Raw genomic sequence first — 18,237 nt, 5'->3', positions numbered from 1 at the left:
CAGCCACCCTCATTTCCTCCACCCCACCCCACCCCTCCCTCCTTTCCTCTCACGTCTCTCTCTCCATTTCTCCTTTGTTCTCACTGTTTCTTCCTCTTATTTGTGACCCTCCTCTCTTATGGATAAGGCACAAGGAATGCCGACAAACCCAGAGGATCGTAAATCGGAGGTCATTGACGGAAAATCTGAGGTGTCACCAGTTCCTTGGAGATGAGAGGAGAAAAAAAAAGAGGAAGACAGAGAAGAGATGGAGTGTCGTCGGTGGAATCACAGGACGGCGATGGAGATATGTGGTTTCTGGTATAATGGGTGGTCGGCGTGGAAGGGTGGTCAACCACATCAGCTAGTGTTCCAGTTACCTGGAAAAATTTCTCCCGTTTGTAAAGGTCGTGATTAATAAACACTCGAACATTGCATTGTTTCATGTTGCAACGATGAAAAATACCAATCTAGTTCACTGCTAAATGCTCTTGGGGCTTCTTGAGCGGGAAGAAATCTGGCTTTGGTGTTGTCTTTGTGAGAATAATCTAACTTGTAGAAGCCGATGAAGAAACCATATATGATCTTCAAAGTTGTCCTCCTTTATGTCAGATTCTCAATGTCAGCTGATAATAGATTATAGTCAAACCATGAGCGTTATTTTTCTGCGAGAGCAGAGGTCTGCCACTTTATACGGACAACTAATGACGTTGATTTAAAAAAAAGCTTTTAAAAAAGCAGATTGATTGTAATTAAGTTTTCAGACAACTATAAAGACAGCTTATTTTCAAAACACACGGGTGAACAGTGTACGTTTAATGAAATATTGAATAACCCAAAACTGCCCTCCTTTCCCTTCACCTACGCTCTCACCTTCGCACGCTCTTCACCTTTCAGAGCTCTCGCACATAACCCGAACCAGAGCGATCTCTCTCGTTCTCTCGTTCTCCAGGTTTCTCCAGGTAAGCTTCTCTTGTAAAAATTTGTTATTTATTTGTTTGGATTTTTCAAATTAGGGATGGGGAGATTAGGGAAAGAGGGGTGGGAAGAGCAAAGGGATGAGGGTATGGAGCATGGTGTGTTCGTCGAACCAGAATCGGAGCATGGAGGCTCACTCGCTCCTCAAGCGGCAGGGCTTCGACGTCGCGTCGTACGGCACCGGAGCCCACGTCAAGCTCCCTGGTCCCTCCCTCAGAGAACCCAATGTTTACGACTTTGGCACACCTTACAAGCAGATGTTCGACGATCTCCGGCGAAAAGACCCCGAACTGTATCCTCCTCCTCTAAACTTGTTGTTCTCTCGATTTTGTTCAATTGGGGTTTTCAAATTATGTATCTTTCTTGTTTCAATTGGGTTTTTCGAATTCTGGGTTTTGGGGAATATGATATTTTGGTGATGAAATAGATTCGTATAAATATCCAGAAAATAGTGCGAACAAAAAGTTTTGGTAGGAGCAAATTGGTTAACAGGAAAGAAAAAGAAGGACTTTAAGACTGTTGATATATGCAACTGAGATTGTAGGTTCAAAGCTTCAATATTTGGAAATTAAGCGGGCAGTCTGATAGATTTTGTGTATGAACTTACCCTTGAGGCTTTTAAGAGTAAATTCGATATTTGTGGTTCGAGGTGTTTAACGAAGAGTATAGAATAGTTGATGACGACGACTATTGATTGGTAGCTCTGTGTAGCAATGCTCGAGTATTGTGGGATGTATGAACTGGAATTTATGTGCATACTTTACGTTATGAACTGTGTTGTTTTTTATACAAAGTGTAACCTTGACGATAAGTACAGGTACAAGCGTAATGGCATCTTGCCTATGCTTAAAAGAAACTTGGGAGTCAAACTGGCACCTCAGCGATGGCAGGACAATGCTGCCGACGGTTCCTTTGATGTGGTGTTAACATTCGAAGAAAAGGTTTTTGACATGGTTATTGAAGGTTGGTTTTAACTCCCTTCTCCTAGTTTTGGCTTGTATCTTCTAGATTTCAATAGTCCACAGTCATTCGATAATCAATTAATCAAATGCTCTTCTTTGTGTTGGTAGTGTTGTTTCTTGGCAATCTCTTTCTGTCGAGCTGTTGGAATATGACTTGCTGGTAGAGTTTGAGCTCTTAAGTTATAGGTATGCAATTTCTTTCAGCTTAATGTAATCATTGGAGATGGTAACAAACAACGATTGATATTTGAAATGGATTCTTTTTCCATTTGGGAAATGTAAGAAAGTAAGAAACCTTGAGTTTATAGGTTCCTAGGATTATTAGAACTTATACATACAACAGAGATGCTGGTTCTAGGAACTTGTGGTTAATGAATCTCAAGGAAAAGATAAAGTTTAAACCTCAAGAGAGTTTTTGATTTAAAAAAAAAAAAAAAAAAAAAAAACATACTGGATGGTTGAAAGTTTCTGTTTAGTTGAGCATGTGGAAGAATTTATGTTGAACAGGAAAATTTTGAACTTTTAGGACACTGTTAAAACCTGAGTTGGATGTTAGGAGAGAATGCCAAAATTTGTTGGCTTGAGTCTGCCCGCTTTATACGTGGTGATATTTTTCACAGAGAAGGCTGTAGGTGGGAGAGACTCTTCTAATGCCTAAAAAACAGAAATTGAATAACTTAACTGGGTTTTGATCAGATTTCTCTATGGATTTGATTTCATAATCGTTCGCTTGATATAACTCACAAAACCAAATGGATCATACAGACTTATATTTGAACTTTGAACTTATAGTCCAAACTCTAACAGAAGCTTCAAAAGTATTGGCACCATCTACTTTTGTTCATCTTTTAGTTTTATGAAAACTAAAAGAAGATTTGTGCAGTTAATCTGTAACTTGAAGATGCCATCCTTGTTTGCTTGTCTGACCCGTGTGCAACAATGTATAGATCTCAACAACCGGGACCATGCTCTTAGGAAATGTGTGCTGATAATCAACTTGGAGGTGAAAGATAACCACGAGGAGGCGGCTGTAGGAGCTCGTCTTGCTTTAGATCTTTGCCAAGAGGTCTGTATTTATGGTTGCGTCGACACCCCATAATCTGGTTTTTAGAAACAGCAGCGACGGAAGTTAATGTATAGCATCTCATTTTATTGAAACTGTAATAATACTCTGTTAGGGAGATTTCGAAAAACCAAGACCCGGTGTTGCTGATAACTTATGTGCACCGACTGTTCTCCCCAAATGTAATTCTTGCTTAAGCACCAGTTTCGATAATATCTTGATTAGAGCGACTCTCCTACCGTACAGTTACTAATAAGAATAACGTCGTCGTGACATCTCGTGCCAAATTTATCTCGACCATCTAACATTAGTAAGTCAATGTATAAACGCATTTACTTTGGTTTCACCGACATTAGTAACTACGTACAGAGGTATTCTGAACGTGATCGTCATTTTGATGACCCCAGAGACTTTTGCGAAGAAAGCGATAGTAGTGATGATGATGGTGATGAATATCAAAATTATCAAGTTGAAGGATCACATGAGATAGAGGCATTAAGAAATAGAATAATGACAAGTTTGATGAATGCATCTAATTAGACTACTTTCAAGTACATTAACAATATTGTACTAATGAATCCTAGCTATTCACTATAAAATATTTCTATTAAAGTAGTTTGTCATACTAATTAATATTTAAGATAAAGTTTATAAATATTTTTCTTCTAAAAATAAAATATATTTAGTAATTCACTTTTATTTGTTAAGAAAATTAAATTAATAGCACATCTAGTATTATACCCTTTTTAGTCATTTCACACAGTCACAACTGTTTTACAAAAAAATTTACCAAACACTATCATACTGCTTTTTTTTTTCCAAAAGCACTTTTACAAAAAAATTTACCAAACACTTTGCTGCTTTATTTCACAGCCGCTTATTCTCACAGCAGCTTTTTTTCAAAGCACAGCAATACCAAACCAGCCCTAATACATATGATTCTTCTATTAGAATCCTTTTATAAATTCTATAATGGTCTCATTGTCAAATTCTAAGTGATAGAAACCAATTCATCATTAAGAGCGTGTTTACTTAACAGGAATGAAAAAAATTTGAACAACTACACCCCCTTCTTGATCTGATTTCTTGTTTAAACTAAAACATGCACTTTTCTGATTTATCGCGTACAAGTAAATGACACCGCTAAAGTTATAAGATAAAGAGATTATGAATGATCACTCTTGAAGAATTCTAGGACTCTAGAGATTTGATAGAAACTCTTTATTTTCAATTGAATAATATGATAAGATTACAAACCAAGGGGCAAGATGACCTATTTATAATTTAGGGTAATTTCTATTTTACTATCCTCAAGTTTTTCAAAAATCTTACTTTACTACACTTGCTTCTCACTTTCATACCTAAAGTTTAATTTTCATACCAGTTTCATACTTACGTTAGGATTCTGTCAAATGACTTTGCTAAGTGATGACGTTGTATACCTTTGACCCATTAAATTTGCCACGTTGATGACTTAGGTTGAATCTTCCAATCAAAAATCGACACATGACACTTAATAAAATTCTTTGTTGACTAGATATTTAATCCAAAATAAAATGTATTTTCATAAACAGACAAATAAGAAAGCAAACCCACCCCCAAAAAAAAAACGTGACAACCTACACTCTCCCATCCAGTCCGATTACCACCCTCTCTTCTCTCCCGTTCTCTTCCTCTTCTGCCTTCCTCCTCTCGATGAAGCACCGATCGTGGCAACTGATCCAGACAGGAACTAAGTTCTCTGACTTCGGCCCATTTACAACTAGATCTGAGATCACAAACTTTGACCCGGACCCGGTTGCTTGTACATTGCTGGCTTTGGATCGACGCCATACTGAGAGGATGAAGGGGACGAGAGAGAGAAGTGAGAGCTAAAATAAAGGAAAACTATTTATGTCCACGTTTAAAAATTTAAATGCCTCTCAAGTTGAAGAAAGGAGTAATAGTTGAGGAAGTAAAACAACAGTTTACTCTTATTTGAATGGATCGTTTACTAAATCTTATCATTTATCTTAAAGTTTCAAATAATGAAAGTTTTAGGTATCCCTCAAGGGATCAACTCCATCGAATGTTTGAATTAACTCTCATAAAAGGTATCTATGTATCTGAAATACAAATTCGTGTCACAATATAAGTGGATATTTTTTTTTTAATTTTTTTTCTTCAATTTATTATGACATATAATGTATCAACTTTGTTTCGCTCAAAAATCTAAAACCCGCCAAGAGTCTTCAAATGTTTGGGGCCTTCTTCAAATTGGGCATGCACAGGGCCTCTTGTAATTCACAAAGAATAAATAGAGATAAGTTAGGCCTTTCCTACGAATTCGAAATGGGTCGAAGCCCACCTTCATTTCCACCAAAAAAACAAAAAATACAGGCAAAACTCTGCAAGTCCAGGACTCCAAGCTCCGTTACCTCGATTAATCTCTCTCCTTCTCTCCAAAGACGGGAACCGCCAGTGCCCCGGCAATTTGTGGCCGCACTGCTTCCACCTCTGATTCTCTCCCTCTCTCTCTATGGTACGTAAAAAGGTACAAACTTTTCGTTAACTTCCCCACAATCCACAATTTTACGGTTTTACTAACTGATCTGTGCTATCTTCTTCTCATTTCTCCGATCATCCTCCATCTAAAACATTGTTTTCTGCTCTTAATTGACTATAGATTCCAACTTTTCTGTCGCAGTATTTGTTTTGGTTAGTTTCCAGAAAGAAAATGCTTGAATTTGATGTTGTATGAGCTTGGTTATCCCAAAGGGTGTGTCCTTTTAGCTTCCATTTTTGTATATGAGCTGAATATTTTGGTTTTTGGAATCCTAGGGCGACGGCTCAGAGCCGAACACGAATTGCGGCTTCTAGCCCGTTGGAAATACATTACTAGGATCAAGGTACGTATTTTAATTGCAATCTTCAACAACGTATAAAGTATATTTGAACTTTTGTATTGCAATCCTTGAATTCAATAGCTTTTTTAATGTAGTGTTCCGTTCGAAATTAGAAATGAGGAGTTCAGTTTCATTGCTGCGAAAATTAGTATGTCATTTGGCTCTTTCCCAGTAATGGCGACGTTTGTTTTTCTTTCGTTTAATCCAGGTATTTAGGTTTGCTTAAAAATTAGTCTGCTTAGTTATTAGTTATTAGTTTTCCGGCTATGATGGATGGGAACAAGCGAAACTTTTTCAAGAAACGCCCTAACATCCAGTTTAAAAGAAAAGGGGGTAACAACAACTATAAGAAGGGAAAGTGGAATGATTCTGGCCGTGAGCAACCTCCAGAGGATTACCAATCGCTCGACACTGTGTATCGTATTCTCTGCCCTTCTAAAAAGATCGGTGGTGTTATTGGGAAGGGTGGCAACATAGTCAAAGCCCTTAGAGAAGAGACCCGGGCAAAGATTTCGGTTTCTGATTCTGTTCTTGGCTCAGATGAGAGAGTAATTATTATCTATAGCTCTCCAACAAAAATTTCAAGCAAACAAAATAACAATGAAGATTCAGATCAGGGAAATGAAATGGAGCCGCATTGTGCTGCCCAGAATGCTCTGTTGAAAGTTCATGCCAGGATTGTAGAGGAAGATCTCTTTGGTGGAGTTACATTTGATGATGACAACGAGAACAGTGTTGTCACGACAAGACTTCTAGTTCCAAACAATACGGTAGGGTGTGTTCTTGGAAAGCGTGGAGATGTTATTCAAAGATTGCGAAGTGAGACGGGTGCAAGTATCCGTGTCCTTCCTGCAGATCAGCTTCCAACGTGTGCTATGGAAACTGATGAATTGGTGCAGGTACTCTTTCTATTCTTGCGCTCCTTGCATATTCTCTATCATAGGAAATAATGTTCCAAAAGAAAATTTTGTATGGTGTAGAGGGCATTAGAACAGAGCAAAGCTTATAACGCCGTTTGAGCTCATCTGTTGATTAAAGTTATTTTTTTTCAAACTTATTTTTGTGTTAGAAATGATTTTTTGTTGTGTTTATTTTAACATGTGTTCCTAGCTGCCTATGTTATTATTGGGAAATTTCTTGGTGCTCAAATATGTACCCTAAATAAGTCAATGTATACAATTGGTGGTCCAGTTGTCCACATGTGCAGTCACTTTGTGCCAGTGAAGTCTGCTGCTGGAAACTTGTGGGTGTATTGAGATTTTTCATGTCTTCTTTTAACATTTGTAAAAATATATGATTTTGTAGGTTGGTCACTTTCAATCTCCGAACATGCATATATGAAACTTACATGAAAAGTTCTTTGTTACTTTTTTTTGGTGCCTGTATTAACTTTCAACAAAAGTGACAGATATCTGGAAAACCAAATGTGACAAAGAGGGCACTTTATGAAGTGTCTACTCTACTGCATCAGAATCCTAGGAAGGATAAGCCTCCTTCAGGCTTTCCTATGCCTATTGGTGGTCAGGTCTTTCATCCCCCTGGAGCCCCGACGAGTAATGCTCTTTCACCCAGAAATCCAATGTTGTCTAATCGGGCTCCTTCCCACACTATGCCGCCAATGCCATGGACAGGAGGATATGAAAACCGTTCTTCTGGATTTGCCCGAGGTGGTTTTAATGGGGTTTCTCCTGAACATGGGGGTGAAGCTCTAGCTCTAGCTGAGTTTTCTATGAAAATTTTGTGTTCAACTGGGAAAATTGGTGGGGTTATTGGCAAGGGCGGTTTTAATGTAAAACAGTTACAACTGGAAACAGGAGCCACTATTCATGTTCAGGATGCATCAATGGATTCAGAAGAACGTGTAATTCACGTCTCTGCTTTTGAGGTATGCCATTTTGTGATACACGACCATTTTCCTGTCTTTAACTTCTTTTCATATTGGCTTAGAAGTGTTATTTGCATGGACAATGTACTGTGCACCAACTGTTTGCTGGTGCCTGTGGATCAACAATATGTTAGCAGTCGATCACCTTGCTCATACTTTTTCAGGCTTTGTGGAATCCCAGATCACAGACCATTGAGGCAATTCTTGAGCTTCAGAACGTAACAAGTGAATTCTCTGATAAAGGCATAATCGCTACCAGGCTTCTTGTACCATCAAGTAAAGTTGGCTGCCTCCTTGGACAAGGAGGTCAAGTTATAAATGAGATGAGAAGGAGAACCCAGGCTGATATCCGTGTTTACTCGAAGGATGATAGGCCTGCATGTGCAACTGAAGATGAAGAGCTTGTGCAGGTAATGCAGTTGCATCACATTTTCTTCTTGTTATGTACTTTCACTTTTACTTTGCAATTATTTACTAATCCCTATTCCTTTGGTCATTAAGATTTCTGGGAACTTGGGTACCGCTAAAGATGCTTTGGCTGAGATTACATCAAGGCTGAGAGTGAGAACTCTGCGAGATACAAATGCTGGAGCAGAACCTGCTCCTGTTGGCCCTACGCACAGATTTGGTCTTGCAGGCCACTTACCTGGTGGGGGACCACTGCCAACACCTAATGCAGTTGGAGCTGGAAGCTCTGGTGGATATGATCCTCTGAAGGTACCACCCACGGTTTTTGAATTTTCTATAACTTCATGAGCTTTATGCTCAAGTTTGCGGTTAGCTGTGTAGTTATTGGGAGTCTTAAACATTTCGGTGTTATCAAAACATTGTTAAAACATTTTAGGGGAGTTACTTTTAGTTTGGTAACTTTGGTTTATCTTGGTTGGGAGGAGTATTGATTTGATTGCCTTCGTTTTGCAGTTAGTTTTTAGTTGATCGTTTTCATTAGATTGACAACTTTTTGTCTTCTGTACCTATTTTTGTGTCGAGTTTATTATTAACTGAAGGGTCACAAATTACACAAGAGTCTCAATAATTTAGAACTGCAATTGAAATTGTTAATCATGTCTTAAATAGTGTAACACTATGAGCATCAGAGTCGATATCTTGATTATTATTGCAATTCCCATCATATGATAATCATGTTAAAAGTAATGCATGCTCAAAGCACTGGTTGTGGCAGAACTGGTGAAAGGAGGTATTTTGTTGATGACAAGAAATGGTTCTCATAAAGTGAAGCTTGCAGAAATGAGTAATTGAGTATCTCCAAATGAGATTAACTGATATTTACCATTTTGCCCTCAAATTTATTACAGAAAACGCTTTTCTTCCTCGTATGAGTATTAGATACATTACAAAATTTTCTATATGCATCTGGTTGCTTTGTAGATAGAATTCTAGGAAATTAAGAGGATATATGATCTGCTTAGACATAACAGTGCATGCGATCCACAGCTTACATATGAAAATGCCCATTTATTGCACCAGAATTCTTATCAGGACTAATACAATAGTAAAGTAAATCTAGATAAGCGGAAAAGACATGTCTGAATGATTACTAAAAGTTCCTTGTTCCACTCTTGAAGGTTAGTAGACATCAATATCAACCACAGAGTCATCGAATTCCTCCAACTGCTTCTGGGTATGGAAGCATTCATACTTATGCACAAAGTAATGCTCATATTTCATCACCCTGATTTTTGTGCTTGTTTTATGTTGTTCCAGTTATCCAAGGGTCAACTATGCTATGGAGGGTAAGATCCCAATGAATGCAGTAGATTTTCCTGGAACAGTAGGGCGCAGCTTTTCCACTATTAGGGAGGTATATTTTCAGAACCTTTGGGAGTGAAGGATAAGAGAAATGGCAGTATACCAACATGTTTGACAAAGAAAATTATACATCTAGCCTTTTGAAATTTTGTCCTTCGGCGTGTTCTTGACAGGACCTTTAGAAGTAGAAGTACAATGGTCTAGTGCGCATTTTGGCATGCCTTGCAATAAAACCTCTGAAACCGTTTTTAGTTATGCATATGGACTATGTTGTGATTGTTTCACGAAGAACTGGTGTCTTATACGTTTGATTTATATAATTTCAATTGTCAACTTCTGCTGAAACATGCCTAGGCACTTTAAAAGTTTGTGCTCAGTGAGCCTCAAAAATAGCGCCTTAGTGTGCCTTAGGCAAATCAGCTACATGGCAGTTAGCTTTAGTATCGTAGCATTAATAAAATTGGGAAGCGTTTTGGTTTGAGCAATTCTTTTAATTTTCTTGTGTTCGATATATTTCTTCCTTTTTTCCCCTCAACTTAAGATGACAGTTGTGGAGAAGGGAAGTTTCTAATGTGGAATATTGGAAGAAAGGAATTTATCCCTCGACGGCATATTTTGAATTCTTATATTAATAAGCATAATTTGAATTTTGAATGCTCATTGTATCGAGCAGACTTTGATCTTTTGTTGTAAACCGTTCTTAAGGCAATATGATTGCTAATTTATTTAATTGCTATTCAGGTTGGCATATCAAGAGCGCAGCTCCAAGACTCCCAAGGTGGTGGCTTTGAACGTTCTGTTGAGATTGGCGGTTCTGATCACGTGAATGCAGCACAGAATATCCTTCGCCCGTTCTTGGCTTCTGTTGATCAAAATGTGAGTTCTCAATCTGGTTCCTACCGCAATGTAAATGCTCCGCAAGGCTCCTACCACAAGATGATTCCTCAGCAAAGCCCCTACCAAATCAATTCTCAACAAAGCCCCTACCAACTCAATCCTCATCACAGCTCATACCGAATCAATCCTCAGCATAGCCCCTATCAAGTCAATGCTCCGCACAGCCCCTTCCGAACAAATGCTCAGGAAAGCTCTCAACAAGGATCATACCCCAACACGAATGCTCCTCAAGGCGCCTACCACAACTATAATTCGCAACAAGGTGCCTACCAATACCATTACCGGCTCTAGTTTGGGAATTTTTGTATCATAATTTATATTATGCTTCTAGATAATTGTTGGCGTTACAAACCGATGGTAATTAGCAAACACATCAGTTGTCGAATTCCATTACTCTCTGTGACTTAAAAAACAAGTTCTGTTATGTGCACCAGGGAGTTGTAAACGTAAACATCTTTACTAACAGGAATGTAATAGAGTTTCCAATGGACGGATTTTCTGTATGGACGTGATTGATTATTCGTGAATTTTCCCTTCTTCGTTTCTTTACTTTCTTTTACCATTTCTTCTCCGTCCTGAACAGATATCTTATAAACCAACAAGAAAAAAAATTACTGTGGTAATTGCAAAGCAACTACATTGGTTGGGGAGGATTTAGTCAGTGAAAAACCCGCTAACGACAACAAAATGCAATGATATGATTCTTTTTCTTGGACCGCAAGGTACACTGATGGGCCTTAACATCCATTTGAAAAGAAAAACCACTTCCTTAACCATTGATCATCATCCCAAAAATTGTGTCATTTTTTTCCCATTAACAATCATAGCCTTTTTCTAGATTTCAGATCCAAGGCTAACCTGAATTAGCAAACAGATACCATTTTTACGACGAAATGTACTTCTCCTGACATTTGGATCGGGCCAAGTGAATGAACAACAAGCATGGCTCATGTTGCTCTCTTATGAGATGATGACGGTGATGGTGATCGTGAAGGCAATCAAAAGTTGAAAAAGTTCGAGTTTTTTTATAATCTGATTCACAAATCACAAGAAAAACTTGAGTAGAGGTGTTTGATAATTAACGTCATCTATCTCTCACAAAAACATGAAATTCATATTTTGATCTCATTTGACTGTATGCTTTTTTTTTTCCTTAAAAAATGGAACAATTGATGGCAAGCCACAGTTATCCGATGGTATGCTTATTTCACTCAGTACAAAAGTTGTCATAATCCAACAGTCTTCCCAAAAATTAGACACTTGCATATCCAAATGCCACCAGCAGTGAATAACTACATGCCAAATTGTCAAAGTTTATCGACAAGTTCCATCAAATGAGGCAACTTTCAACTTCCATTACTACTGCATTACAAGCATGGGTGTGTAGCACTTGTTCCAATCTAGGGTTGACCTTTTGATAATTAGTGATCTTCTATCTGGTACAAAAAGGTACAAACTTCCCATTACGTGTTGCAACTTGATGAGAGTTTTCATTCCACACGTGCGTAAGTAATCAAGTGCCCAACTAGATAACCCTAGTACCTCAAGAGCCCCACGACAAGAAGTAGCTAAGAGAGTTTGCACAAGATGGTGTAATTTCTCAGCCTCAACAAGGTCAAGTGCTCTTTCAACTTGGCCACTTAGTAGAGGAATTTGTGCATTGTGGTGAGTCCTATTGACTAGTTTTTGGTGTTTGTCTTGTCACCTTCATCCATTCACATGAAATCCCAAACGCTTTTCTTCATGTTATCCCTATATGGTTAATTGGCTTCGTTGAGTCATTGATATCTATGAACACTAACATCACCGCATCACCATCATATGTTGATTGAACGAACACACGAGCAAATTTGTGTTCTTGCGTCATGAGATCTAAATTGTCTTTTCTCAAATCCGTGGGCAAAGTTTCTCCTTCTCCGGCGGGGTTTAAGGTCCTGTCTGGTAGGTAGGACTAGACAGAACATGGACATATAAAATGAACTACTTATCATGTTTCATGTTTGATAAACAAAACAATGGTGGTTAATTAAACTTGACAATTGTCCAACATATTGCATCTCCAAAAAAAAATAGGTATTCTATAAGATGAAACAAAGACGATCAGTCCTAAGTTATGGCTGATTTTCGCATGGATCAGATTGAAAACAAAATTTCCAATTTCCATTCCCAATACTTTCAAATAGCATTTTCCAAATTCAAAATTTTGAAATGATAGTTTTCTCATAATTTTGAAACATATTTCAGCATTCCTAAATTTTACAAGTTTTCGATATTCTCGAACATTTTTGCATATACAATTTAATGTTCTTTCTTAGTACTTGGTATATATTAGGGTATCTAAATAAAAAAATTTAGTATAACAGTATGTTTATATTGTTTATAGCATAGATACATATAAGACAAAATAAAATAAGGAGCTTTATATATAGAGATAAAAACTTTCACTATATTTCAAGGAACTCCACTAGTTTTTAAACATGTTAAGGAAAAACAAAAACATAAAAACAACTAAAGCCCATCTTAAAAACATGGAACTAATATTTTAAAATACTAACCATACCCCTAAGGCTTTAGGAACCCAACCCTCACAGCTCCAAACAAAATTAATATGTACCATAAACTCTACTCATCCTTGAATATTTCTGCATAATCAATTCTGAAACTATATGCATAATCAATTTGTATCATTTATTACTAGAATCAGCTCAACCCGTCATCGACCATTTTTGCAGAATTAGTTCAATCTGTCTTGGACAATTTAGGTAGATCAATTCAACCCATCTTCGATTTTTTTTTTTTTGCAGAATCAGTTCAATCAGTCATCGACTATTTTTGTAGAATCAGTTCAACCCGTTCTCGACCATTTTTGCAGAATCAATTCGTCTCGTCGTCGACCATTTTTACAAAATCAATTCATCCTGACATTGATATTTTTGTAGAATCAGTTCATCCCATCCTTGACCATTTTTATAATACACAAGAAAATAATAACAAAAAACCAATATTATCTTGAAAAGTTTTTTAAAAAAAAATTCAACCATTTTGATCACAATTGTCAACCACGGAGGAATCAAATTATCAGAAAAGTTTCTTTTAAATTGTGACTATAAAACCATATCATTTATTAGATCTCTCAACAATGCATATTAGCTGAATAGTGACCCAAACGAAGAGAAATTATTCTAGATTCCGAGGTCATTAGGTGACCTGGAGTCCACCAACATAACTTAACACCTATTCATTTTTAACACCAACCGACTGCTTAAAGGGAGAAAAAAAAAACATTTTGGGGTTTGTGCTCCACTAGTCTCTCCTTCTCCGAGAAACTGAAAGAACAAAAAAGATTTTTGCATTTACATTATTCAAATCTATTTGATTTCAGAATTATGTCGTCTCTTTCAAGTTATATTTCAATTGGGCATAACTAAAGAAAAGAAGCACAAGGTACCAAATTCATATTTCAATATGAAGACTAGAGTTTCGGGTGGGTGTTCATGGTGGGGGGCATGATGTGGTTGTTGGGTGGAGGGCATCAATATCAAATGGGTGATCTTGAGAGTAGCAGTGGAGGACGTTTTGATGCAGGTGGTGGTGATTTTTACCTTTTTATTTTCCTGGATAAGGGAGAGAGGAAGGAGAGATAGTGGGATAAACCCCAATATGTTTTATTTTACAATTCTTTAAACGGTGGGTTGTGTGAAAAATGAACATTGTCATGTTATAGGTGGTGAAATTCCAGGTCAGCTAATGAGCCGGATGAATTTGAACCAATATTTCTTTAAAGAAGAGAGAGAATGGAGCAATAAAAGAAGATATAAAAGTGTGGAAAAAAACTTTTTTACTATAAAAGATAATTTTGTAACTTACACTCTAGATAAAAAAAACAGACAATGATGTCATATTTCATATGTATTAAATTTTGTCTATCCTTGTAATGTTTAAAAAGGATTGTCTCAATATATAATTAAGTATTAAAATATACTCTATGTGTAATTTTTCTAATAAAATAATATAGGTGTATGATTAAATATAAAAACTATGAGAACATGTCCAAAACTAACAATAAACGTGATAAAATCTAAATATTCCTTAAAATATACATAATTTTAGTAAACAACCATAAAATGTTGGAACATTTAATTATCAGGATAAGTCAGGCAAATTTCAAAAAGATTTGGTTCAACCGGAATTCTCAAAATCTCTATATGTATTTAATTTTCGTCTATTTTTTTTTTTAAAGTATTTAGATTCGGAGTAGAACTTTTAATAGTATAATGATGTCACTTAGTATTATGGTCTAGTGGTATTCATCTTCACTTAAAAGTGAGAAGTCTTAGGTTCGAATCTCGTGGATGGCAAATTCGATACCAAATTAGGTTACCTATTGTGTAACTTAGCCTGAACTCTCCTCTCCTTACTGTAGAAATATTGATTGTACCAAAAAAAAAAAAATAATAAAATGATAATTTTCAATTCAATTTGCACCTCTTCTAGTAATTACAAGTTCCTGCTTTTCTTTGAATCACCATCATTTATAATTTTATCTGAACAATATGGTCTCATCAGTTCATGGCATAAGACTAAAGACTTGACTAAACTGAGAATCCAACTATATATGCCGTAAGTCGACCGAACTTTTGTTTTAGTATGAATCATGACCAGCTAGGAAACCTGCAAGCCTAGGAATACAAAGGTAATAGCATGCACACAGTATTTCATTTAGGCAAGTGGTCCGGCAAACTTTGTGCACATTGCATTTTTTTAGTATGTGTACGTTGCGAGACAAAGCTCCATCACGAACATTCATTTTATAAGATAGGGTTCTCATGTTAATTTTCATGCACTATGTCTCTGTCCCATATAAGAGTGCTTGGGTTCGCTCTTGCTGGCACATGAATAGTTAGGGTTTTGACTTTACATTGACATCGGTCACTTGAAAATTATTACATACCACAAATATATAGCGCTTCACTTCACTTGTAACAATTTTGTTTTGTTATATGATCAATTATGTATTGTAAGAGATTTATTTCTCTGTTATAAGTTATTGGTATGTGCATAAAATTGGCATTGTATGCAAGAATCCTCTCTTGCCAGGTTACATATAACTATTTTTCTTAGTGCTATGCTTGGTGATCACAATTGACCGTGTTTCCTTATTAATGTGCGTGTCTTAAAATGGAGTAGAATTCTCTCCCTATTAATCTCCTCCCCTTCCCTCTCATCTTCTCTCACTTTCATTTTTGTGTCTCTCTATATAAAAAGTTCAACAAAAGATGTTGACGTGGTTTAGTTGTGACTGTTCAAATAGGCGATGAAGAAGGTTGAGGTTCCACCATAAAACTAATTGGCAATATTGGGGGTAGCCCAACCTCTTATAAGCCCTTGCAAGGTTCCTCCTTTTACCAATGTGACACTCTTTTACCTCACATTCTCACACGCCCCTTCACGTGTAGTGAATTTTCAAGCCTAACACATGGACAACACGAACGAGGTGACATGGAGCACGTGTGGCCATTGGAATTCACATGTGGGCCAACTTACTCTGATAACATGAAGAAAGTTGAGATTCCATCATAAGACCAATTGACAATATGGGAGCAGCCTAACCTCTTATAAGCCCTTGCAAGATTTCTCCTTTTATAAATATGAGACTCTTTTACCTCACATCCTCACAGAGGAAAGAGGAGGGAAATTAGAAGAGGAGAGTTTCATACTCCCAATAGAATACTGTTAGCCTATCCAAAAAATTAAAGAAAAAACAAGTGTTTAGAACATTCACTTGCACATGAGTGTGCTGGGTGGCGGCAATTTTTCAGGTAGTTTCCACAGAAATTCAAATGGTGAGCTGAATTTTTCAGCTAGTTTTCAAAAATTCCCTATATGTATGTGCAATTTTTTCATTACCCTTAAGTAGTGATATTGATTAGCGATGGAAGAGTGTGATTCAATTTATGGACCATATAAATTTTAAAATTTAAACTCATTTAATAACAATTAGTATAGTGAGTATTACCACCTTTAACTACCAATTAAGAATGGTGAGAAAAAATATTCTCATATTTTTATTCCTAAAAATTGATGAGTCATATAGAGGAATTGGATCCTCTCCTGAGCAGGAGATCAGGATCCTCCTTATCCACTAACACAGACTGTTGAATTTTGATCCAACGGCTACAATTATTATAACTTTTAGAAGGACTCCCTGTTTGTAACCGTTAGACAAAATCCAACGACCAATTTTAGTGGGTCAGAAGGATCCTAATCGCCTGCTCAGGAGAGGATCCAATTCCATAATTAGATATGGCTTGCTTGTGTATTATAAAATAAGGCAGCCATTGCAAAGATCAACCCAAAACATTCCCAAATCCAAAGATGATCTTGACTTCTTCAAAAACAAAATCTTGCTAATGCAGCAGATTGGTCGGTGAGATTTGGGTTGGATCTTCTCTTGCATCCCAGTCAAACAAGATAATTAGTAAGGATTTAGGTTTTGCTTTGTATAAAATTATTGAATCTGTTTGGCATCATTATCTTTTGATTTAGGTTTACATCGATATTTCAAAGTTGGTCAATGGTATATAATTGAAAATTGAAAGGTGAGGTTGATCTCCACAAGCTGACTAATGTCATGACTTGTGAGGTGGCTTCCCTTCCAAGAATAGTAACATATACCTACTACCTAGAAGGATTTGCTGTAAAACATCCCATCATTCTTTTTAGGTAGTTAAAGGGTATCTCTAGCCTCCTTTTTTGTGTGTTTGTGTGTGTGTGTGTGTGTGTGTGTGTGAAAACAGGATCTCTCTATCCTCTAGGTGGATTTCAAATGAGGATTGAGAGCATTGTCGGTAGAATCCTACAGTTTTTAATCAAGAGAGATTATATTCATACATCTCAATTTACTTATTTTTTATATCTTTTTAATTTTTTAATATTTTTTACATACCACTAACACTTGATAAAAAAATATTAAAAAAATTAAAAAGATGTAGGAGAAGTAATTTTGAATGTGTGAATATAATCTTTCTTAATCAATGGGGGAAAACTGTAAATGTAATGTTTTCCCACCGTCTCTGAATTAGGGGAAAAGCATGGTTCGGAAGTAGAACTAGAACTCTGACCTAGAAAAATAAAATAAAAGAGCTAGAACTAAAACTACTAATTATTTTTTGTTAAAAAAAAATTACTAATTATTTTGTTCGAAGATGTTTCGTAATTTACAGGGCCAGCCCTAAGAATTTTGAAGCCTTAGGCGGGTTTTCGAAGTGGGGCTCTATAGTTTTCTAACCCCCGGCCTTTTATATAGTTATATGTATAAAAAATAAAGAACTAACTACATACATGAAAAAGTTTAGTTTTACATCAAATATCATTGAAAATTAATATCAAATGAAAATAGATATAAAAACATTACTTAAATATTACACATCTCACGTTTTTAGACGCAAATGTACTAAGTTTACAGTCAAGAGTATATGATAAGGAGGTAAATAACTATAAAACTTGATGATCAATAGAGTAAAAAACAATAAAACTTGATTGATAAATATAATAAGTTCAACAATGCCATGGTTCTTTTTAAAATCAACATTACACTAATGAATATTAGAATCATCCAGTTGAATAATAAATTATTGAAAAAAAATTCACAGTTTTGGTTACCTCAAATTACAATCTTCAAGAACACGTAAGAGTTGATTTAAACATTCAATAAAATGGAGAAATCGGAAAGTAAAAAGAAAAAGAGGATTGCAAAGGGACTTGGGTTTTGTAACTTTATATGTTGAAGAGGAAGGCAAAAGATTGTACATGGATTTT

The 18,237-nt window shown here is 36.3% G+C and overlaps 2 protein-coding genes across 4 annotated transcripts; both read left to right on the top strand.

Moving 5' to 3' along the window:
• The first annotated feature begins 877 nt into the window (after positions 1-877).
• LOC103933382 (RNA polymerase II subunit A C-terminal domain phosphatase SSU72-like) lies at positions 878-3,255 on the top strand. 2 transcript variants are annotated; one of them, XM_048578079.1, is made up of 4 exons: positions 881-1,249; positions 1,775-1,920; positions 2,028-2,105; positions 2,867-3,004. In XM_048578079.1, exons 1-3 carry the CDS (start codon positions 1,038-1,040, stop codon positions 2,081-2,083), a joined length of 414 nt encoding a protein of 137 aa, XP_048434036.1. In that variant the 5' UTR covers positions 881-1,037; the 3' UTR covers positions 2,084-2,105; positions 2,867-3,004. The 2 variants fall into 2 exon arrangements, with proteins under 2 accessions (XP_048434035.1, XP_048434036.1); XM_048578078.1 differs by lacking the exon at positions 2,028-2,105 and having other exon boundaries at positions 878-1,249; positions 2,867-3,255.
• Positions 3,256-5,335: 2,080 nt separating this feature from the next.
• LOC103947824 (KH domain-containing protein At4g18375-like) lies at positions 5,336-10,946 on the top strand. Of its 2 annotated transcripts, none has more exons than XM_048578076.1 (9): positions 5,336-5,503; positions 5,803-5,870; positions 6,076-6,766; positions 7,276-7,752; positions 7,917-8,162; positions 8,254-8,469; positions 9,339-9,394; positions 9,478-9,574; positions 10,264-10,946. In XM_048578076.1, the coding sequence occupies exons 3-9, from the start codon at positions 6,134-6,136 to the stop codon at positions 10,708-10,710; spliced, it is 2,172 nt and encodes a 723-aa protein (XP_048434033.1). In that variant the 5' UTR covers positions 5,336-5,503; positions 5,803-5,870; positions 6,076-6,133; the 3' UTR covers positions 10,711-10,946. The 2 variants fall into 2 exon arrangements, with proteins under 2 accessions (XP_048434033.1, XP_048434032.1); XM_048578075.1 differs by having other exon boundaries at positions 5,336-5,515.
• Positions 10,947-18,237: the final 7,291 nt, after the last annotated feature.

The sequence above is a fragment of a genome, unplaced genomic scaffold (genome assembly GCF_019419815.1).
Source record: "Pyrus x bretschneideri cultivar Hongxiangsu unplaced genomic scaffold, Pyrus_bretschneideri_v1 Contig12, whole genome shotgun sequence".
Taxonomy (NCBI): Eukaryota; Viridiplantae; Streptophyta; class Magnoliopsida; order Rosales; family Rosaceae; genus Pyrus; species Pyrus x bretschneideri.
Note: the sequence above shows the minus strand (reverse complement) of the source record. Positions and strands in the feature narration are given on the sequence as shown.

Bases quoted from the DNA above. Each gene is read 5' to 3' on its own strand.
- LOC103933382 (XM_048578078.1), top strand. From the start codon at position 1,038: ATGAGGGTATGGAGCATGGTGTGTTCGTCGAACCAGAATCGGAGCATG. The intron at 1,250-1,774 runs GTATCCTCCTCC...CGATAAGTACAG, and splicing joins CGGCGAAAAGACCCCGAACT to GTACAAGCGTAATGGCATCT. The intron at 1,921-2,866 runs GTTGGTTTTAAC...AACAATGTATAG, and splicing joins TTTTGACATGGTTATTGAAG to ATCTCAACAACCGGGACCAT.
- LOC103947824 (XM_048578076.1), top strand. From the start codon at position 6,134: ATGATGGATGGGAACAAGCGAAACTTTTTCAAGAAACGCCCTAACATC. The intron at 8,470-9,338 runs GTACCACCCACG...CCACTCTTGAAG, and splicing joins GTGGATATGATCCTCTGAAG to GTTAGTAGACATCAATATCA. The intron at 9,395-9,477 runs GTATGGAAGCAT...ATGTTGTTCCAG, and splicing joins ATTCCTCCAACTGCTTCTGG to TTATCCAAGGGTCAACTATG.